The sequence below is a fragment of the Meles meles genome, chromosome 17 (genome assembly GCF_922984935.1).
Source record: "Meles meles chromosome 17, mMelMel3.1 paternal haplotype, whole genome shotgun sequence".
Classification (NCBI taxonomy): domain Eukaryota; kingdom Metazoa; phylum Chordata; class Mammalia; order Carnivora; family Mustelidae; genus Meles; species Meles meles.
In genome coordinates this window covers 55,949,818-55,972,232 of record NC_060082.1, presented here as the reverse complement: position 1 = coordinate 55,972,232, position 22,415 = coordinate 55,949,818, and the positions used below count along the sequence as shown (strand labels likewise).

Below are 22,415 nucleotides of genomic sequence, written 5' to 3'. Positions count from 1 at the left end.
AGCCAGCCGAGTGCCCCAGGAGCAGGGCTGCACCCTCTGCCAACACAAGGAGGCTGAGGAGGAGGAGCTCCTTGGACCAGCCCCCAGACCAACCCCCACCCCTTGCCGGGGCCACTGTTTCCAAGCAGTCTGCCATCCTATCACACAGCCCACAGCGCCCCTGGGGTGGGCATGTTTGACACCGCCACGGGGGAAACTCCAGCGACAGCTGCGTAAGGGAGAAACCATCTCTTCAAAAACACACCCATGTGTGTTTTTGAAAGTGATTTTACCCAAGTAACGATGAGGGGAGAAGTCGTCGATGTGCACAACCGAGTCAGAATGGTGACCGTGGGCATCGCATCCACCAGCCCCGGCCTCCCGAGCCCAGATGTCATGCTGCTGGCCCGCCCGGACACCGGCTGTGAAGACAACTCCGACCGGGGCCAGATCACCAAGGGAAAAGGCCACAAGGCTTCCAGGACCCTGGAGCTCACCGGGCTCCTTCCCTTGAAGTTTGTGCGGATCTCCATTCATGACCGCGAGAAACAACAGCTGCGCCTCAAGTTCGCCACCGGCCGCTCCTGCTACCTGCAGCTGAGCCCCCCTCTGGATGCACGCGAAGACCTCTTCCCCTACTGGGAAAAGCTCGTTCACCTCCTGCGGCCGCCAGTGGACAGTCACAGCAGTACCTACGCCATTCCAGCGGAGGACAAGCTGGGCATGCCCCTGTGTGAACAACAGGACGGGTGGTACCCAGCAGGGGCAGATTTCCAAGGAGAAGGGCATCAGGACCAGGTCAGCGTCAGGAGCCTCCACGTGGACTCTGAGGTGGCCGGGGCCACCTCTGCAGCTTTCGCTGGCGGGGAGGAGATCTTTCAGGACCCCCCCACACCCAACAGCCTGTCGACTCTAGCTGCCCCAACAACAAAAGCTACCGGGCTCTACAGGGAGTCGGCAGCAGGGGCCAGGACCGAGGCGGGGGCCGCCGGGGAGGCCGCGGTGGCCGCGGCAGTGGCGGCCGCAGGGACAGCGGCAGAGCTCGCAGCGGGGGAGGCCCGCCTACGCCTGCCGTTCGCCGGGACCGGAGCTGCCGGCAAGCCTGCGGGAGACGCCGCTGCGGACGGGTCGGAAGGCCAGCTCCTCTGGGACGCGTCGAGCTCGGCCGGCAGTGGGGAGCCGGCGGGAAGGCCGCTCCGCAGGGAGCGGAGGGAGCGCAAGGAGCGCCGGGAGGAGCGAGCCTCCCGCAGTTCCGGCCACCGCAGGGCCGCCGAGAGCCGTCACAAGGCCCCGGGGAACGAGATCACCCCGAAGGCCTCCAGCCGCTCCTTAGGCGGCCACACAGCCTCCCTGGAAGACAAGAAGCGCCCCCGACAACGCCATCAGCCCCGCCCCCGATGACGCCACCAGCCCCGCCCCCGACGACGCCACCTGCCACGCCCCCATCGCCGAGGAGGCCGGGACCTCCCACAAGTCGGGGCGGAGCCTTTCCGCTGACAGCTGCGCCTCAGGCACCAAGACGCTTGGCAGGATCCGCGGGTTCCTGAGGAACCTGAGAGCCAGGCTCACTGCCTGAAGCCGGGCCTCCCCACGCGGCAGAGGCGCGTACACGTCGAAGACAGCGGAAAAGAGCGGCATGGAGGCCCTCGCCGAGGCGGCGGAGAGCCGCCACGGCTGGGAGAGCGCGGGGAGCGGGACGTCTGAGCTCATGCAGACATTGACTCGAAGCCCATGAGTAAGACCCAGAGATCTCCGCAGCTGGGGACGTATCCGCGGAGACCCCATTCTAGCTCCCCTCACTGGAATATTTTATTTAAAAAAAAGTGAATAAAAATATACCAATCTGACAATGGCCTGCTGCATTCTGTTTGAATTTCTAGGTCCTGCAACCCAGTAGTGACCTCACAGCGGGGCTGCCACCCAAGACCCAAGGGTCCAGTCGAGGACCGCCCCCACCTCACTCCTGTGGCCTGAGTCCTGTGGGGCGCGGTGGGTTTGGGACCCCTGCCCCAGAGCCAGCCGAGTGCTCCAGGAGCAGGGCTGCACCCTCTGCCAACACAAGGAGGCTGAGGAGGAGAAGCTCCTTGGACCAGCCCCCAGACCAACCCCCACCCCTTGCCGGGGCCACTGTTTCCATGCAGTCTGCCATCCTATCACACAGCCCACAGCGCCCCCGGGGTGGGCATGTTTGACACCGCCACGCGGGAAACTCCAGCGACAGAAGCGTAAGGGAGAAACCATCTCTTCAAAAACACACCCATGTGTGTTTTTGAAAGTGATTTTACCCGGGGAGAAGTCGTCGACGTGCACAACCGAGTCGGAATGGTGACCGTGGGCATCGCATCCACCAGCCCCGGCCTCCCGCGCCCAGATGTCATGCTGCTGGCCCGCCCGGACACCGGCTGTGAAGAGGACTCCGACCGGGGCCAGACCACCAAGGGAAAAGGCCACAAGGCTTCCAGGACCCTGGAGCTCACCGGGCTCCTTCCCTTGAAGTTTGTGCGGATCTCCATTCATGACCGCGAGAAACAACAGCTGCGCCTCAAGTTCGCCACCGGCCGCTCCTGCTACCTGCAGCTGAGCCCCCCTCTGGATGCACGCGAAGACCTCTTCCCCTACTGGGAAAAGCTCGTTCACCTCCTGCGGCCGCCAGTGGACAGTCACAGCAGTACCTACGCCATTCCAGCGGAGGACAAGCTGGGCATGTCTCTGTGTGAAGAACAGGACCGGTGGTACCCAGCAGGGGCAGATTTCCAAGGAGAAGGGCATCAGGACCAGGTCAGCGTCAGGAGCCTCCACGTGGGCTCTGAGGTGGCTGGGGCCACCTCTGCAGCTTTTGCTGGCGGAGAGGAGACCTTTCAGGACCCCCCCACACCCAACAGCCTGTCGACTGTAGCTGCCCCAACCACCAAAGCCACTGGGTTCTAGAGGGAGAGGGCAGGAGGCCACGACCCAGACGGGGGTCGAAGTCTGGGAGGCCAAGGTGGCCTAGGCAGTGGGGGCCGCAGGGACAGCAGCATGACATCTTGGAGTGGGAGGCGGGGGCTAGTGGATGCATGTCCCCCAGGAGCCTGAACCTGGCTTGGAAGCCCATTCGTAGGACCCAGAGATTTAGGCTGCTAGGGACGTATCCCCGGAGACCCCATTCTAGCTCTCCTCACTATTTTTTTTTTTTTTAAATAAAATTACAATCTGAGTATGGCATGCTGCATTCTATTTGAATTTCTAGGTCCTGCAGCCCAGTCGTGACCTCACAGTGTCACAAACCCAACAGCATGAACATTGTAGCTACCCCAACAACAAAAGCTACCGGGCTCTACAGGGAGTCGGCAGCAGGGGCCAGGACCGAGGCGGGGGCCGCCGGGGAGGCCGCGGTGGCCGCGGCAGTGGCGGCCGCAGGGACAGCGGCAGAGCTCGCAGCGGGGGAGGCCCGCCTACGCCTGCCGTTCGCCGGGACCGGAGCTGCCGGCAAGCCTGCGGGAGACGCCGCTGCGGACGGGTCGGAAGGCCAGCTCCTCTCGGACGCGTCGAGCTCGGCGGGCAGTGGGGAGCCGGCGGGAAGGCCGCTCCGCAGGGAGCGGAGGGAGCGGAGGGAGCGCCGGGAGGAGCGAGCCTCGCGCAGTTCCCGCCACCGCAGGGCCGCCGAGAGCCGTCACAAGGCCCCGGGGAACAACATCACCCCGAAGGCCTCCAGCCGCTCCTTAGGCGGCCACACAGCCGCGCCGGAAGACAAGAAGGATGAGGGCCGCAGCAGCCCCGGCGCGCCACAGGCGCGCCCTCGATGACGCCATCAGCCCCGCCCCCGACGACGCCACCAGCCACGCCCCCATCGCCGAGGAGGCCGGGACCTCCCACAAGTCGGGGCGGAGCCTCTCCGCCCGCAGCTGGGCATCAGGCACCAAGATGCTTGGTAGGATCCCCGGGTTCCTGAGGAACCTGAGAGCCAGGCTCACTGCCTGAAGCCGGGCCTCCCCACGCGGCAGAGGCGCGTACACGTCGAAGACAGCGGAAAAGAGCGCCATGGAGGCCCTCGCCGAGGCGGCGGAGAGCCGCCACGGCTGGGAGAGCGCGGGGAGCGAGACGTCTGAGCTCATGCAGACATTGACTCGAAGCCCATGAGTAAGACCCAGAGATCTCCGCAGCTGGGGACGTATCCGCGGAGACCCCATTCTAGCTCCCCTCACTGGAATGTTTTATTTAAAAAAAAAGTTAGTGAATAAAAATATACCAATCTGACAATGGCCTGCTGCATTCTGTTTGAATTTCTAGGTCCTGCAACCCAGTAATGACCTCACAGCGGGGCCGCCACCTAAGACCCAAGGGTCCAGTCGAGGACCGCCCCCACCTCACTCCTGTGGCCTGAGTCCTGTGGGGCGCGGTGGGTTTGGGACCCCTGCCCCAGAGCCAGCCGAGTGCTCCAGGAGCAGGGCTGCACCCTCTGCCAACACAAGGAGGCTGAGGAGGAGAAGCTCCTTGGACCAGCCCCCAGACCAACCCCCACCCCTTGCCGGGGCCACTGTTTCCATGCAGTCTGCCATCCTATCACACAGCCCACAGCGCCCCCGGGGTGGGCATGTTTGACACCGCCACGCGGGAAACTCCAGCGACAGAAGCGTAAGGGAGAAACCATCTCTTCAAAAACACACCCATGTGTGTTTTTGAAAGTGATTTTACCCGGGGAGAAGTCGTCGACGTGCACAACCGAGTCGGAATGGTGACCGTGGGCATCGCATCCACCAGCCCCGGCCTCCCGCGCCCAGATGTCATGCTGCTGGCCCGCCCGGACACCGGCTGTGAAGAGGACTCCGACCGGGGCCAGACCACCAAGGGAAAAGGCCACAAGGCTTCCAGGACCCTGGAGCTCACCGGGCTCCTTCCCTTGAAGTTTGTGCGGATCTCCATTCATGACCGCGAGAAACAACAGCTGCGCCTCAAGTTCGCCACCGGCCGCTCCTGCTACCTGCAGCTGAGCCCCCCTCTGGATGCACGCGAAGACCTCTTCCCCTACTGGGAAAAGCTCGTTCACCTCCTGCGGCCGCCAGTGGACAGTCACAGCAGTACCTACGCCATTCCAGCGGAGGACAAGCTGGGCATGTCTCTGTGTGAAGAACAGGACCGGTGGTACCCAGCAGGGGCAGATTTCCAAGGAGAAGGGCATCAGGACCAGGTCAGCGTCAGGAGCCTCCACGTGGGCTCTGAGGTGGCTGGGGCCACCTCTGCAGCTTTTGCTGGCGGAGAGGAGACCTTTCAGGACCCCCCCACACCCAACAGCCTGTCGACTGTAGCTGCCCCAACCACCAAAGCCACTGGGTTCTAGAGGCAGAGGGCAGGAGGCCACGACCCAGACGGGGGTCGAAGTCTGGGAGGCCAAGGTGGCCTAGGCAGTGGGGACTGCAGGGACAGCAGCATGACATCTTGGAGTGGGAGGCGGGGGCTAGTGGATGCATGTCCCCCAGGAGCCTGAACCTGGCTTGGAAGCCCATTCGTAGGACCCAGAGATTTAGGCTGCTAGGGACGTATCCCCGGAGACCCCATTCTAGCTCTCCTCACTATTTTTTTTTTTAAATAAAATTACAATCTGAGTATGGCATGCTGCATTCTATTTGAATTTCTAGGTCCTGCAGCCCAGTCGTGACCTCACAGTGTCACAAACCCAACAGCCTGTCGACTCTAGCTGCCCCAACAACAAAAGCTACCGGGCTCTACAGGGAGTCGGCAGCAGGGGCCAGGACCGAGGCGGGGCCGCCGGGGAGGCCGCGGTGGCCGCGGCAGTGGCGGCCGCAGGGACAGCGGCAGAGCTCGCAGCGGGGGAGGCCCGCCTACGCCTGCCGTTCGCCGGGACCGGAGCTGCCGGCAAGCCTGCGGGAGACGCCGCTGCGGACGGGTCGGAAGGCCAGCTCCTCTCGGACGCGTCGAGCTCGGCGGGCAGTGGGGAGCCGGCGGGAAGGCCGCTCCGCAGGGAGCGGAGGGAGCGCAAGGAGCGCCGGGAGGAGCGAGCCTCCCGCAGTTCCGGCCACCGCAGGGCCGCCGAGAGCCGTCACAAGGCCCCGGGGAACAACATCACCCCGAAGGCCTCCAGCCGCTCCTTAGGCGGCCACAGATCCGCGCGTCAGTACAAGGACTAAGAGGACAGCAGCACAAGGACTAAGAGGGCAGCAGCAGCCCAGAGGGCGGCAGGCGCGCCCCGGCCGACGGTATCAGCCCCGCCCCGACTACCCCATCAGCCCCTTCCCGGAGGACCACTTCAGCCAAGTCCCGGACTACCGCATCAGCCCCGCCCCACTGCCGCATCAGCCACGCTCCCATCGCGGAGGAGTCCGGGACCTCCCACAGGGCTGGGCTGAGCCTCTCCAGCTGCAGCTTGGCTCAGGCATCAGGAGGCTTGGCAGGGTCCTCGGGTGCCTGAGAGGAACCTGAGAGCCAGTCTCACTGCCTGAAGCGCGGCCTCCTCACGTGGCAGAGACGGAGAAATGTTCGCGAACACAGCGAAAAGGAGCGGCATGGAGGCCATCGCCGAGGCGGCGGAGAGCAGCCACGGCTGGGAGAGCGCGGGGAGCGGGACATCGGAGCTCATGGAGACATTGAATCGAAACCCATTACCAAGACCCAGAGATTTCGGCAGCTGGAGACTTATCCCCAGAGACCACATTCTAGCTTTCCTCACTATTTTTTTTTTATTTCAACTATGGTCGAAATAAAAAATTACAGTCTGAGAATGGCATGCTGCATTCCTTTTGAATTTCTAGCTCCTGCAGCCCAGTAGTGACCTCACATGGGGGCTGCACCTAAGACCCAAGGGTCCAGCCGAAGACCGCCCCCACCTCACAGCCATGCTCAGAGCCAAAGCATCCTGCACCAAGGCCAGTCTGGCTTGTTTCCTGGAGCCACAGGTGAAAAGGCAAACTGTGGCCAAGAAAGCTCCACCTCCCCCATTTCTCTAGTTTCAAAAATGTTCCAAACCCCTGAATGTCCATAGACAAAAAAGGGACAAAGAAAGAACGAGGGGTGGGGCTCCCCATCTCTACAGGCTATTCAGTGGAGGGAAGAGGGGAGCAGCAGCCTCTCTTGGCAATATTCTCAACTAGACTGAGAACCTGTAAATACCCCGGGTATATACCAAGGAAAGAACTTAGAAAGCAGTGAGAACGTTTATAGCATAAAGTAGCAAAACACCCCCAGCAGCCCAAATTACCATCAACACAGCTGACAATAGAGTGGGATGTGAAAGAGAGAAAACGTGCAACAGTGCGCAGCTGCGTAGCTGGCCTATGATAACAATCTATTCTGTGGCTCTAACCTATTCTACCTATAGAATAGTTCAAAAACAAGATCAAAAGTACATGTAGTAAAAAATAAAATTAAATTAAAATTAAAATTTTAAAAGTACGCGTGGGACAAAAACAAGGGAACAGTACACACAAAATTCAGGACAGTGTGAAAAAGCAAGACAGGATCACGAGGCGAAGACCCAGCTTTCAGCGCTGTTGGAAATGTTCTGTTCGGCCATCAGATCTCTGCAGTCTGAATGGTCCGAGAAACGCCGGGGCAGTTATGATGAAATTACTGCTCCAGACATACCCAGGCCTTCCCTTACGTTTTCACTCTTATGTATGCGCAGAAGTGTTTGTCTTATGTCCGGAAGGTCTGGTCTCTTTAAACTGGGTTCTGGGTTCTTGTAATAATTTACCTACAGTAAATGTAATCTCTATCTTACAGATAGGAGCACTGAGGCTCAGAAAAGTGAACTTGTTCCTGTGGCACAGTGGAACCTTTGCAGAACAGTGACCCACTCCTTTAGGCAAAGCGTTTCCACCACTGTGTTCCCAAACTCTGCACCGAATGTACCAGATTAAGGGGAGGGAGGGATGGGAGCTGGGGGACTCCTGGTAGTGAGCCACTGCGAGCTGGCTTTTGAATTTCAGTGAGTTCACAGCCGTCAGCTGGTCTTATCTCAAGAGTGTCCAGACCACCCTGGAGCGGTGTCTGGCCCCCAGACTTCTATCCCCAGCCTCTGTGTGACCTGCCCTGCAGCCATAAACAGCCTGGGATTCCAGGGACCAGTCGGGAATCTCCCTACAATCCATTCCTCCCACCGCCACTAATTACACTTTGGTACGGAGAAACAATTGCAAGGGGTTTCTCCTTACCAAGTCTCCCCTTCAGAGTTCAGAAAACAAATCCTTAAACTTCACGTGAGGGAGAGTAGTCGTTAGGTCCCAGCATATGTGCTTGGCCCTTCCGTGTGATGAAGAGGGGAGTCTCTTCTCTTTGTAAAGGGAAGGGTGCTGGTGGCCATGGGGCGGGGGCACGGATGAGGAAGGAAAGGAGCCAGGGACCCCCACACAGTCACCGTTTCCTCGGGCCAAACCAGGTTCACAACCCCAGAATGGAGAATTATTGGAGTGAGTCAAGTTATTCTTAAAGGATAGAACAAGAACACGCCAAAGATTAGAAACGGTTTGGCCCTGTGAGGAAAACAACCTCGGGATCATTAACCCAGAGCTTCAGAGAAGACTCGTTGCTGCGGGGAGACAGAATTAATAGTTGACTCGTAACCAGCTTTTCCCTGGACTCAAGGCAGCGAGGTTACAAAAAGATCACATCCCATTCCTTTGACCCTCTGATTTCCACACGGGCAAGTGTAGGTAAACGCCAGTCTGGAATAAAGACAATCTGCATAGCATTTGGCTGTTGAACAGCACTTAGCCGGTTAAAGTTCTTTTTTTTTTTAAGATTTTATTTGACAGAGAGAGAGATCACAAATAGTCAGAGAGGCAGGCAGAGAAAGAGGGGGGAAGCAGGCTCCCCGCTGAGGAGAGAGCCCCATGTGGGGCTCCATCCCAAGACCCTGGGATTATGTCCTGAACCTAAGGCAGAGGCTTAACCCACTGTGCCACCCAGGTGCCCCAAAAGTTCTTTAATGATTTCAAGTTCTTCTGATATTCCCAGGTCTCCGTTTGGCAGGTCAGCAAAGTGGAGTTCAGAGCATTTAAAGGACTTGCTCAAGGTGGAGGCCATGGTTCAGAGAGGGGTGAGGCAAGACCTTCCATGTATCACCGCCTGAGTGCTAGCTCGGCCTCCCGCAGGGAGCTGTGGAGGGGATGGGGAAAACAGGACAGGCTTGAGCACTCATCCCAACTCTAAATGGCAGACACAAGGAGAGACGTGTGTTCAGGACACAAGATCCATTCCGAGGAGGAGTTCCAGGGCATGGGAAGGAGTCTGAGGTCGGGGATGGGTTCACAGAGGAATCAGCAGATTAAAGGGTGACTAGGGCTCTGCCAGGCGGAGGAAGTATGGGGAGCTCAGGGCACAGCATGGAGAGGTGCAGGTCGCAGACAAGAATGTGTGCAAAGGTCAAAAACCTGAAACATCACGATGTGTTGAGCAATTACAGGCATTTCAGTACTGCCGGTTGGAGCCCAAGGGGACGTGAGGCTGGAGAATCAGGCAGCTGGATCTTGGGGCACCTGGGGTGCTGTGTGAATGTCTGGGCCCAGGGGAGCCATTGAAAGCCAGGGTGGACAGCTGGCGGCCGGGGGTCTGTCTGGAGACCGGCGATGCTCCAGGAAGCCGGGATTGTATTAATCCTGGCCAGAGAGGAAGAAACCTAATCCTGGGTGGCGTTGGGGAAACAGAAGGGGGCAGAGTCAGGACATGTTGAGAAGATGGCACAGGACAATTTTCCATCCCACATCCTGGAGGGACACGGAGCTCATGGCATAGGCTCAGCACTCATCTAAAGGAGGGAAAACAGACCAAAGGGGAAGTGCCCTTCCCCGCGGTGACTGTTGGTGGAAAGGGGATAGCAAGAAGAGAGGCTCCTGGAAGCAAGGAGGAATGTCTGAAGATATAAAACAGCTTCTCGGTGGCTAGGGGGTAAAACATCAGGATAAGGCAGCCAAAGGGAACCGGACAGGAGACGAGAGCTCCTTGAGCTGCCCCTTGTGCATCCGGGCAAGATGGATTCACACAAACCCTCCTCCACTGTACAGGTAAGTGTCGCCCAGTAGAGTCCCTTGTGGCCACATCCTGGTGCTACGGGCTATTGCTTGAATGATGGGAGCCGGGACTGACGCTAAGGGACAGTCACCCCTTCCCTTTGTCACACCACAATTGGCCTAATGCTAATCCCAGAGTTGTGAGCTGGGGTGGGGGTGGGGGGCGGGGAGTGGGTAATATCTCTCCCGCAGGCTGCATGGCTCCCAAGGCAGGGGAATGGCAGAGTGTGGAGTGGCCTTAAGACGGGGACCCTAGGAACTTGGGGGTTCTAACTCAAGGGGACAATGAGTGACCATCCAGAATAGGGGTAGGGTGGGATTAGTGTCGCGGTCTCTCTGCAGCCTGGAAGTCATTCGAGAAACAACTGTTGAGCACCTCCTCTGGGCAAGATCATTCATGTATACACACACATACCAGGAGCGCACATCAGGGCGTGGTGGCGGCCTTGGGTAGTGTATAGGAGGAGGCGTCAGAGAAGGGAAGGTCTGAGCAGAGAGATGATGGAGAACGAGGACGACCTGGGAGCTTGGGGGTCTTGGGCGATGTTTCTAGATGACAGGCAAGAACAGCGCGCCCAAGATATCATGTGTTTAGGGGATAGGGTGGGGGAGGGCAGTGGGAAGGGGGTGAGGGTGTGTTGGGAAATGAGGCTGGAAGCGGAAATGAGACCACGGCATGAAGGAGAGACCGGGAATGCTCCATAAAGCCCTGGACCCCATGATCTTCATTGCTGCAAATGGGACCTGTAATCCAGAAAGGAAGGGCACATAGAGCTGGATTTTCCTGGAGCAGAAGAGCAGGAGAACTTACAATGCGTTATGGAGGTTCATGTTTCCCACCCTCTGTAAGTGGGCGTTTTCCCACAAGTGTGCGGAGGAAATGGTACCACTCATCTTGGGGGCACCCGGACGACCCAGCCAGTTGGCTGTGGCGGCCGGGAGCCCCATGTGACACCCCAGTATGCCTTTCCCATGTTGCCGTTTGCTACATGTGCCGGGACCTGCAGAAGTCTGGGAAAGATCTTTCTAGAAATGCGCTTGCGTGCACGCAATACAGTTGGCAGCAAGGAGCCTCGGAGAAGCACCTTCCTTCGAGGGCTGGCCTCTTTCCCCCAGTTTCAGTTGCTGCTGACCACGTCGCCCCTGTTTCTTTCTCCCACGGACATCGCCATAAACCCAGCACCTTGCCATTCGCAATTTACGTGAGATTAAAGAAGGAGAAATTCAAAGTCTCCTTTTCATTAAATTTAATTTAAGTTTAGAAATTGATTAAATTTAAAGTTGTTCATAATTAAATTGAATTAATTGAATTAAAATGAATTCAATTAATGGATTAATTTAAAAGTTTTTCGTAAAACTTTTTAGAAAGTTTGAAGCAAATCCTTTGCTTCGAGAGCATGTCCTTCCTCCTGTTTTTAACATTTGCGTTTGAGAGATAACATACATACGAGAAGCCCCCCTCGTGTTCTCTACCACCCCGGGGTAACCATTGTCCTAACCTCTGACCTCGGAGACTCATTTTGCTTCTTTTTGCACTTTAGGTAAATGGAATCACATTGTATGTATTCTTTGACTCTGGTTTCTTTCCCTCAACATCATAGTCATGAGAGTGGTCCATGACTTTTGTGGCAATTATTCCTTCTCCCAGCTATATTTCATTACAGACACATACTACAATTTATTGATTCATGAAGCCATTGGTGGGTGTTGCAGTTACTTCCAGTTTGGGGCCCCTAAGAATAGCGCTGCTATGAACATTGATACGCAGATCTTTGGGTAAAAATATGCATACGTTTCTGTCAGACATATACTTCGAAATGGAACTGAATATACACAAACGTTCAGTCCTACATGCTAATTCCACGGGGACCGTGCCATTCCGCGCTCCCACCAGGAGTGCGTGGGAGCTCTGCTGTTTCCACATCCTGGCCAACATGGGCTGTTGCTCATCTCTTTCCTTCTAACCAACCCGCTGGGATGGGTGCCTTTTCTCCCTTTCCCATGAAAATATACTTCTTAAACACATAATATGGTGACCTATAGGAAATGGTAACTTTGTCGTAATGCCCTGGATAGGCAAAGTTAGATGTTGGCTTCCCAATTGGTTTTGAAATCTCACACATCGCTGAGCTCTTAAAAGTCTTGTTCATCCATGTTTAAGGGTTTCTCGTGTTAAGGAAGCTCCTATTTTTATAAGCCTCTCCTACCATCCTTTTGCTTTATAACAAACTCCCCCCAAACTTTGTGACCTATAAAATGGTATCTCGTAGATTCTTCTACATCAAGATTTTGGGCAGGGCTCCACGGGGAGCGGTTTCCTCTGCTCCTCATGGTATGGAGTGAGGTGAATCAGAAGTCCGGGCTGGAGACTCAAAGAAATCCTCACTCACATGTCTGGTGCCTTGCGGGAGATGGCTCTAAGCTGGGATTCTCCGCAGGAATGCCTACACGTGGCCTTCCTGGTGGTGGTCACGGGTGGTCAGATTGGCTTCCCTCAGAGCAAATATCTCAAGATAGCCAAGTGGAAGCTGCTGCTCCCTGAGCCTCAGAAGGCCCCCCACGGAACTGCTCCCTCATTCCACCGGCTACAAGTGAGTCCGAAGGGCAACCCAGGTTTTAAGGGAGAGAAATTGAACTTTTCCTTCTTCACAGGGCAACGACAAGACCACATTGCAAAAGGACGCGGGGGCGGCCATGGTAGTGTGGCCTTCTTGGGAAAACAAGATTTGCCACTCCCTCACCCCCCACTGTAACAAAGTCAGCCGGGCCGGCTGGACCTGAGGAGCCTGAGGTCACCGCGCCACCCCCGGGTCTCCTCCTTTCCCTCTCCTCAGCTCCCCTCTTACGTGCTTCCGTCTTCTTACTTTATTTTCTTACCCCTTTCCTGTCCTCCCCCTTTCAGTTACTTGAACTCACAAGAACCCGCACTGGACATCTCTTGGTCCCCTTCTCCCTATAGCTCGCCACATGCCTTCAGGCTCATTGACCCCCGGGAAACAGAGAGAGTCCTGGGATACCTAGAACCCCACAGCCTGTCAGACCCAGAAGGATCTTGACTAATCCCAGATGTACTTTACATACGAGGAAGCTGAAGCCTAGAGAGGAGAGGGGCTTTCCCAAGGTCAGCGGCAGAGTTCTGGCGGGCACAGCCAAAACCTAGACCACAGTGGGTCTCAAAGCATATCTACAACTTTTCCTTCCATTTCTGACTTCCTGGAACTAAAGCCATCTGTTTCTGTTTCACGTCCACTCCCTCAACTTTCCGGTGTCATTTCGGCCTCTTGGCCGAGGGGCAAAATCAGAGAGGCCCCTCCCAGCCCTGGCCGGGGACCCAGCCTTCAGTGATGGACAGGGGGTCTTGTGGACGGACCAAGTCAGGCTTAGGGCAACCGGGCCCCCTCCAACCGACCGACTGGACCCAGACACAAGGGCTCCTTTCTGATGCTGAAATCCTGCAAGTAGCAACCATTCTGGGACTTCTCTGGGCATCCAGGGATGGTGAATTTAAGTTTAGCTGATGATGATGGTAGTTAGGCTAGGGATAAATCTGACATGATTAGGACAAGAAGACATAACTCTGGCCAGGCCCAAGAGACAGAGACACTGTTAGGTTACAGTCTGTTTCATCCACTAACTCTACTTGGGAGGAGGTGAGGTCCCCGAGAGCTGGGCCACCAGACGTCCCTTAGCATCAGGGCTGGATCTCAAGGGAGGAGCAAGGGCTGGAGGAAACACAGGGGGTTTGCCCATTGCTCTGGGATCTCAGTAGTCAGGACGTGGGGAAGAGCCCATTCAGAAGCCTCTCGGCCCCTTTCGTCATCTGCCAGCTCAGTGCTGCTGGACACAGGATAGCAGCTGTGCGAACGGAGGACATGCTGGGAGCGTGACATGGGTGCCCCCGAGGGAGTGTCCCGGAGCCTGGCTGTGTGTGTGAGCCAGGAAGAAAGTGCATCTGTGGAGGCTCTGTTGACAAGAAAGGGCCCACCACTCCTGCATCTGTGCACAGTGCTTCCAGGGCATTCCATCCTTCCCTATGGCCCTCCCTCCCCTCCTTCCAGTAATCCTCTGAGTGGACCGGCAGGAGGCCCAGGACAGAGACACCACCAAGGATGCTCAATACCCCATCACCCACAGAGGCCAGACCAGCAGACCCTTCGCTGGGAGTGGGACAAACAAGTCAGGCAGGTTTCCGTGCCTTTTTTCTTACTGGGGTCCCTCCCTCTAGCTCGCAGGTGCCTTCTTGCCAAACTAATAAAGGAGAATTTCTTTTCCTTCATACTCTCCTCCTGGAGAGAGGGGAGAGAAGTGACTAGTGTTACTTCCCAGCCTGTGGATGGCCAGAGCCTGGGCCTGGCCCTCATCCACACGGCCTGCTGCTGTGGCTATGTCCGCTGGGGCCGAAAGTGTACGAGCAGCCACCACACCGGGCACAGAGCCAAGATACTGGGAGCTCCCCCCCCCCCCCACACACACACTCTCACAGCCCCAACCCCATGTTCCCTCCAGGCTCCGCTGACTTTTCCTTGCATCTTGTTCGGGGCTGCCCCGTCTGATGACAGTAGCATTCTGAGTGCTTCCTCTCCTGGCAGTCACTATTCGAAAAATTCTACAGGGGCTGTTGTGTTTCCCTCTTTTTCCACAGCTCGACAAAGTTGGCCTAATTATTCCCATTTCACAGATGAAGGAAGTGAGGCACAGACAAGTTCAAATAACTTTCCCAAGGCCTTCAAGAGTGGAGCCAGTATTAAATTCCAAGGGGTCTCCACCCTCCTGAACCCCTCGTGGGCTGACTCTGTGGAGCGTGTGGCCTTAGAAGGTATCTGCCCCTGCACCGTGGTGAGCAGCCAGCCCACAGCTAGCCGTCCGTCCATAAAACTCCCTGACTTAGAACACTGGGTGCTGGCCCCTGGCCTTGGGGGTCACTCCCTTTCCCTCCACTTCTCTGCTACAGACAGAGCCTTTCATTCAGGTCCAAGGTGTCTTGGCCACTGGAGGAATGAGCTGCCTCTGTGGGCAGAGTGGTATGCTCCTTCCTTCCAGTTCCAACCTGATGATCTCTGTCTTACCAGGAACCACTCTGTCATTGGCCCTTTCAGGCTGTGACACTTCAGACCATCCCCGGGCAGACCCAAGGAATAAATTTCTGGGCCCAACAAGAAAGCCCTGTCTAGCAGAGGGGAAAGGAATGGTCCCCAGGGAATCTGCCTGGCCAGGCACTTGCTAACTTTGACCTTCCTAGTTAACAAACCTAGTTAACTTCCTAGTTAACAAACGTCCACTCTCCATTCTAACTAGCCACGCAGGGCTTACCCTCCCAGGCTTGCTCTGTCTTACCTCTCCCCTCTCTCTCCTTTTCCTACTTGGGGCTCCCCTCCTGTAGGCTCTCTAGGTCTCCAGTGACGAGCTCCATCCTCCTTCCTTCCATCTCCACCCCCAACTTTACTTAGATCTGAAGGTCTGTCCTCAGCCAGCTCCTGTCCCACCTAAACTCCCATGCCCACATCATGACTGAAGTTCCCTCTCCAAGGTTCCACCACGTTAAGAATGAAGCTTCAGGGTCTGGAAAACAGGGCCCCATGCCCCCCAGCCCTGGACAGAGTTCCCAGTGGGCCCAGTGTGAGTCCCTGCAGATCAAGGGGATGACAAGTTTTCTTGCCTACAAGCCAGGCCTGCCACTCTCTGAGGCTGATGCTGCCTCACTCTGCCACTGCAGTGGAGCACAAAAGCTGGGCCCATTTGCATTAATTCTCTGGGTCATTTTCACTCAGAGTCCGGGACTCCAAAGCATGCTAATTATATGCAAACTGAATGCAAATGAATATAGAAAACTATGTGACCCTGAATTTACTGGAAATCAGAGGCTCCCATGACGGGAAGACTTTGGAATCCACTTCCCAAGAGAAATTTAAAAATAGAGTGGCCTCCAGTTGGGGGACAGGGAGGGACAGAGTTGGAAGTCATTCAGAGGAAGGAACACAGTCTGGGTTTCTGTGTTGTTTCTAAGTGACCCAGCAAGAGTCAGAGGAAGAGAAAGCATCTAGCCACCAGGCTTTCCCTCTTTCTCCTCTCTCGGCGCTGAGCTCTCATTCAGCCCGTGCCCTGCCAAAACCACTCCACAGTGTACATCTTGGACAGCAGAGCACCCAGAACCTTCTGCATCTTTGGACATGGGCATTTTATTTATATCCCACTTCCCATGACAACACTCCATGATTCTCTTCTCCCCTTGCATTTCCTACATTGACCTTCTTCTACTTGTTCCTCATTGGGTGTGGCTGGTCAAGGGAACAGAATATTCTGGGACCTGGCCAAGAGGGTTAGGAAGTCTGAATGTTCATACAGAGAACCTTGGAGGATAGCTCTTGGATCAATCAACCCAGGCATGAAGCCTCAGGCATCTCATTTCCAGGAGAAGGGAGAAAAAGACCACTCTGAGGAGACAGGGGAGAGGAAGGCGGCTCCAGAGGCAACAGCCTGTTCTTCTGACCCTAAACTAAGATGTTCTGAATCACTTCCAAAGGGAGTAGCTGCCCTTTTCTTAACGATTTCAAGGAAAGAAAAGATTTTCCAAAATATTTCCCTTAAATATGAGTTAAGATTGACTGGTAGTTTGAGCATGATAGAATCAAAACAATCTCTTAAAAAAAAAAAAAGATTTTATTTGGGGGAGAGAGAGAGTGTGTGCGCACAGGCAGGGGGGAGGAGGAGAGGGAGAGGGAGAAGCAGACTCCTGGCAGAGTAGGGAGCCCAGGACCCTGAGATCATGACCTGAGCAGAAGGCAGATGCTCAACAGACTGAGCCATCCAGGTGCCCAGTGTAACCTGATTCTTAAAAGAGAGGGAGGCTAAAGATTATTGACAAGAAGGGAGAGGGAAGGAGTAAAAAGTTTTAAAATTTTCTGTTGAGATGGGAAATCCCACAAGTATAATTTACAGGGGTTAGAAGCGCTCTCCTGCCCCCTCCCCCAAAGCATTTCCATCTCTATGTAAGGGCCTGTATGAGGCCTGGTTAGCCAGAGGAACTGACTTGCAAACCCCTGATATAGGGACGGGGGCAGGCCAGGCCGGATGGAGACATCCAATCAGTGGGGCGCGCATATATTTACTGTGATGTGTTGCAGTCTCATTGGCCACCTGTGTGTGGGCCGGGCTCAACCACCTCTATAACGGTTAGTCTGGGGGAGGGGAGGAGGAGTAGCCGTTGGGATAGCCGTTGGGATAGCCGTTGGGATAGCCGTTGGGATAGCCGTTGGGATAGCCGTTGGGATAGCGATTGGGGTAGCTATTGGAGTAGTAGTAGTAGTACTACTACTCGTTGGGTTCAGGTAGTCGTTGGGTGATAGTTGTTGGGGTTGGTGAGCAGCCTCATCTGGGGAGCGGCCTCGGGTTGTGGTGGTCGCCTCTTCCTAAGAGACGGCCCCTACCAGTTGGTTTGATTTTCGATGCTTGGCATGAAATAAAGATTTGCTTCACTTTCGCTTTGCATCAGTCTCGTTCTTTTGATCATGGACCCTAACACTCTACATTCTCTACATTACAGAATTTGTTCTTGGTCTCAACACTCTGTCTCTTCCCCCTTAAAATGATGATCTCTCTGAAAAAGTAACTCATAATTATCTTACTGGTTATATCTTACTGTAATGCAGGACTTGGTGGGAACTGATATTTATAACATTCCAGGATCTTAAAAAATCCTGAGTCCCGGCTACAATGAGGGCCCAGTGCCCCCGCAGGCTCCTGCCTATGGGGAGTCATTCCTGGTACAGTCACGTGGACCCATACTGCTGGGACCCCGGAGTCCCTGAACCTGTACCCCACCGGCAAGCATGGACAGACCTCAGAATCCTGCTCCCTGCCCAGCCAGCCAGGGCTTCATCCGCCCAGGTTCCCGCACATCCATAGGGCCCCGGGATCAGGCTTCCACTAGCCACTTAAGAGCCTGGAAGTCATAACCTCAGTCTTTTGCTCTCCCAGGTGGGACAGGTTGAGATGGAGGAAAGGGTGGCAGGCAGGTATGGTCCTGTTCTTTTTATTTTTTTTTTAAGATTTTATTTATTTTTTTAAGAGAGAGAATGAGAGCAAGCTGAGGAGGGAGAGGGACAAGCTGGCTCCAAGCTGAGCACAGAGCCTGACGCAGGGATCGATCTCACAACCCCAAGATCGAGACCTGAACCCTAATCAGTCAGATCCTTAACCACTGAGCCACCCAGGTGTCCCAGTCCATTCTTTTCAGCACTGTGATTCTTAGCCTTAATTCTCTCCCGGCTTAGTGAGATGTTTGGGGAGAGTCTGATTTTATACTTGAAAGAATAGAAATTTTCAATTTGAGAGAATTTTAATTTAAAATACATTATTTTAGGGGCGCCTGGGTGGCTCAGTGATTAAGCCTCTGCCTTTGGCTTGGGTCATGGTCTCAGGGTCCTGGGATCGAGCCCCACATTGGGCTCTCTGCTCGGCGGGGAGCCTGCTTCCCCCTCTCTCTCTGCCTGCCTCTCTGCCTACTTGTGATCGCTCTCTCTCTGTCAAATAAATAAATAAATTCTTAACAAAAATAAAAAAATAAAATACATTATTTTAAAATAAAATACATCATTTTACTCAAGCTTCGTATTTTCCGGATGGGCAAACTGAGGCTTAGAGAAGCCTCGTAATGGTCCCTGGCCACAGTAGCAAAAGTTAGATTTGAACTCAGCTTTATCTGATTCTAAAGTCCTTGCTGGCTGCCCTCCACCAGCTTTTCTTAAACTGGACTGCTCTTCAGAATCAACAAGGGACAGTGAAAAATGCAGATTCCTGGTCTTGACCCCAGTCTTCTGAATCCCTCCCCAGGGGCATAGCTAAGGAACTTTGGCTCAGCACAGCCCAGGGGCAGGTGAAGATGAGCCAAACCGGGAGACCCTCTCCTGTGCCTTGCCTCAGGAAAAGACCTGGGGGTAAGTTGAGTGGGGACGCTGAGGGGATGAAGGGGGAAGAGAATGGAAGGGGCCTTCTGTGCTGTTGCCCAGAGCTGGCCCTGCCCAAACGATGGCACCTGTCACTTAGTCGCTGGGATCCTGATGTTGGGACTGGAGGACAATTAATTCCATCAAGAAAAGGCATTTCCAGTCAGCTGTTTTCCTTACAACTCTGCTGTGAAAAGGGGACATTATGCATGTGGAATTCATTTGCCAAGAGTCATCTACAGATCTATTTTTAAATCCTCCAGAAACGAACAAAGAAAAGCCTGTCAAGGTTCAGAATGTGCTCATCATTTTCCTGATTCAGGATAAAAGCCTTAGTGCTCATAGCTTGCAAACCTGTGCTCACAGACGAATAGGCTGAGTGAGATATGTGGGCAACGGGAGCCTCAGCTGAAGGAGACTGTGTCACAGAGGACTCCAGATGGCGGGGGGAGGGGGGCTCCCCTTCTCTCACTCCTCCTTGGCTGTGCCCAAGACCCAGAGCTGCCTCAGGCCTGGTGATCTGAACACCTCTCCCAGGGCTCCTGGTAGGAGACTTTGTGATGGTCCTTAAGGAGGCTGTGCAGTGGATCTGATAATCTGAGGGAAGAAGCTGTTTTAAAGATGACTAAAACTGGGCTCTCTGCTCCTCCCCATTAGACAGACAGCCACCTGTCCCTGAGACACAATGGTGAAGGTCAGAGTACACAGATTTGGCCATATTGGCCACCTGGTCCCGTGGGCAGCTTTTAATTCTGGCAAAGTAGATATTGTCACCATCAGTGATCCCTTCGTCCACCTCAACAACATGGTCTACATGTTCTGGTATTATTCCACCTACAATAAATCCAACAGCACAGTCAAGGTTGAGACCGGGAAGCTTGTCATCAATGGAAATCCATCTACGTCCTCCAGGAACAAAGTCCCGCCAACAACAAATGGGGTGACACTGAGACTGAGTATGTTGTGGAGTCCCCTGGGGTCTTCACTACCACGGAGAAGGCTGGGCTCACTGTCATGACCTTCTGTGTTCCCACCTCCAATATGTCAGTCATGGATCTGGAGAAAGATGCCAAATACAATGTCATTGAGAGGGTAGGGAAGTAGTCACTGGAGGACCTCAGGGGCATCCTGGGGTACAGTGAAGTTCAGGTTGTCTCTTGTGAATTTAATAGCGACAACCATGTGTGAGTAAGCACCTGCTCATCGCTCACTGGCTGGGAGCTCTCTTGTCCCATCCTTCCCTCCATCCCAGACCTGGGTTCCTGTGTTCAGGGATGGTAGGACTGATGCTGCATGAGCTTGCGTTTGACCCATTTGAACTGGAGGTCACGTGGATGACCAGAAGTCATCCCTCAATATAATATATTGAACTTGCAGAATCCAAGACCACCTGCCTCTCTCTGCCCAACTGATTCAACCCAATGGAACTGGTGCCCTTCTGGAGCCTCTGCTCCCATTGGTACCTTCCCTGGGTGTCCCATAGGAGAAGACCCAAGGGAGAAGCAACTGTAGGTATGACTCTTCTCCCCAGTCCAGCTTCATTGTGGGTAACGTTCCCTTCAGTGTTTGTTTTTAATCAAATAATTCTAATCCCTTGAAGGTGTGAATAGCTACCCATGCTGCAAACTTGGCTAACACAAACAGGTGTTAGTGTTGTAATTAAATTAAACTTACCCAACAGTCAGTAAGACTTGCAGAATGGTAGGAGACATACAGGCATTACTTTGCTTCCTGGTAATATCTCCTGGTGGACGTCAACGAGCCCAACCACTGCCTTCCCAAGTACCGTACTTCTCAAGCTGCAGGCTTAAAAGAGGCTTTTCAAATTCTTAGATATTAGCTGGGCTGTCTGGTTTTATGTTGGCTGGACACCAGCCAACATTTCTTTCCTATTGGGGGAGAATCTCCCAGCGGGTAGAGTCTTGATAGATGTCTAATTTGGAGACAAAAAGGCCAGTACTTCTCTCTGCACTCAGATGTCTGGGTCATCAGGCTGACGCAGTACAATATAGGTGCCAAGACTTTAATGTTGAACAAGTGACACAAAGTGTAGAGGCACTAGAATTCTTTCACAGGGATGAGGGGTCCATGCCAGGCCATTCTGGCTAAAAAGCATTTATTGTGTGTGCTCCCTGCTTCTGTCCTGCAGACTCACCCCTGTTCTCTCTCCAATAAATTCCCTTTCTGGTTACAACCACCAGACACTGTCTGTTTCTTGTTCCTGAAATCACTCCCTCGGCTGTGGCAGGCACGATCAGTAACCCACCCAACAGCTTCACCCCTTTCTTGCTGATAGAATCCCATTTCATTCGTTTGTACGTCCACCAGGTCCAAGTGGATGGGTCATGACTGGTCAGTCCCATCCTCTTGTCCAGTGACCTGTGACCCAGTTCTGGCCAAAGAGATCCAAGAGAAAGGTGCTAGAGAAAAGCTTCTGGGAAAGACTATCCTTAGTGGTTGTGCCCCTTCCCCGTTCTTCCTACTTGTAAAGCTGCTACAGAGGAAGGAAAGTTTGGAGTCCCTGGAGCCATCTTGCCATGATGAGGGGACACAGCAGCAGCCATGAAGAAGGCAGAGAGAGAAGACAGAAGAGCTGGAGTCCTTCATGACCTCCTAGAGACACCATACCAATCCCAGAACAACCTCCCTCTAGTCTCTGGGTTTGCTATAATGAATCAGCCCATCATTTAGTTCTTTATTCCAAGTGCTGTGTTATTTGCAGCTGAAACATTCATATACGCTGATTCACAGAATTTCACTGCTTTCCCAAATAACTGACCACACGTTATTGGACTTAGATGACACCTGGGAGATGAGCTAACTTTGAATTCCTTTGTAATAGAAGCAGCAGAAGCAGAGGCAGAGGCAGAACCAGGAGAACCTGGATCTCCTTAGTCCTACCCCATGGCAGATTCCCCAACACCCTGAAGACCAAGCCCCATTGCAAGGGACTCTGGTGGGCAACCACAGGGACAGAGTCTGTGAGGTGTGGGCAAAGGGGCAAAAAGGAAAGGCAGAGTGGGCTGGGCTTGGACAGGTCTGTGTCCAAAGGCACTAGAGACACCACAGCCTGAGGAAGGGTGAGATATGTTTCCAGTTCATTCTGTCGGGCTCATGCACACAACACACACAGGCAAACCCCCACCCACGCGCGCACGCACACACACACACACACACACACACACACACACACACACAAGTACATACATACCTTCACCCTGGGCTCCACTTCCCTGCCTCTTAAGTCTCTGGGATCTCCTCTTTCCCTACTGGCCTGGCAGAGGGTCCTCTTCGTCTCAAGGATGAGTGCTTTCTGTGGTTTTGGTTGGTTTCATGCCCTGTATTTTGGTCTACTTCACAGTTTTTCTTGCCGCTGTGCTTGGACCAAAGATAGCATGAGGAGAGGCTGGAAATTAACTTCTGTACTCTGCAAAGCTGCCAAAGAGTGAACCAGACTTAGCGAGGAGAGCGGCCAGCAGCTAGCTGACAGAGA

General features: G+C 54.4%; 3 protein-coding genes across 3 annotated transcripts; all 3 read left to right on the top strand.

The window, feature by feature from the left end:
• The first annotated feature begins 206 nt into the window (after nucleotides 1-206).
• LOC123927627 (protein FAM71A-like) lies at nucleotides 207-1,380 on the top strand. Its single transcript, XM_045982303.1, has one exon. It carries the CDS (start codon nucleotides 247-249, stop codon nucleotides 1,378-1,380), a length of 1,134 nt encoding a protein of 377 aa, XP_045838259.1. The 5' UTR covers nucleotides 207-246.
• Nucleotides 1,381-1,615: 235 nt separating this feature from the next.
• Nucleotides 1,616-2,907, top strand: LOC123927626 (protein FAM71A-like). Its single transcript, XM_045982302.1, has 2 exons — nucleotides 1,616-1,677; nucleotides 2,256-2,907. Exons 1-2 carry the CDS (start codon nucleotides 1,616-1,618, stop codon nucleotides 2,905-2,907), a joined length of 714 nt encoding a protein of 237 aa, XP_045838258.1.
• Nucleotides 2,908-3,999: 1,092 nt separating this feature from the next.
• On the top strand, nucleotides 4,000-6,385 carry LOC123927625 (protein FAM71A-like). The gene is made up of 4 exons (XM_045982301.1): nucleotides 4,000-4,061; nucleotides 4,645-5,260; nucleotides 5,640-6,087; nucleotides 6,204-6,385. Exons 1-4 carry the CDS (start codon nucleotides 4,000-4,002, stop codon nucleotides 6,383-6,385), a joined length of 1,308 nt encoding a protein of 435 aa, XP_045838257.1.
• Nucleotides 6,386-22,415: the final 16,030 nt, after the last annotated feature.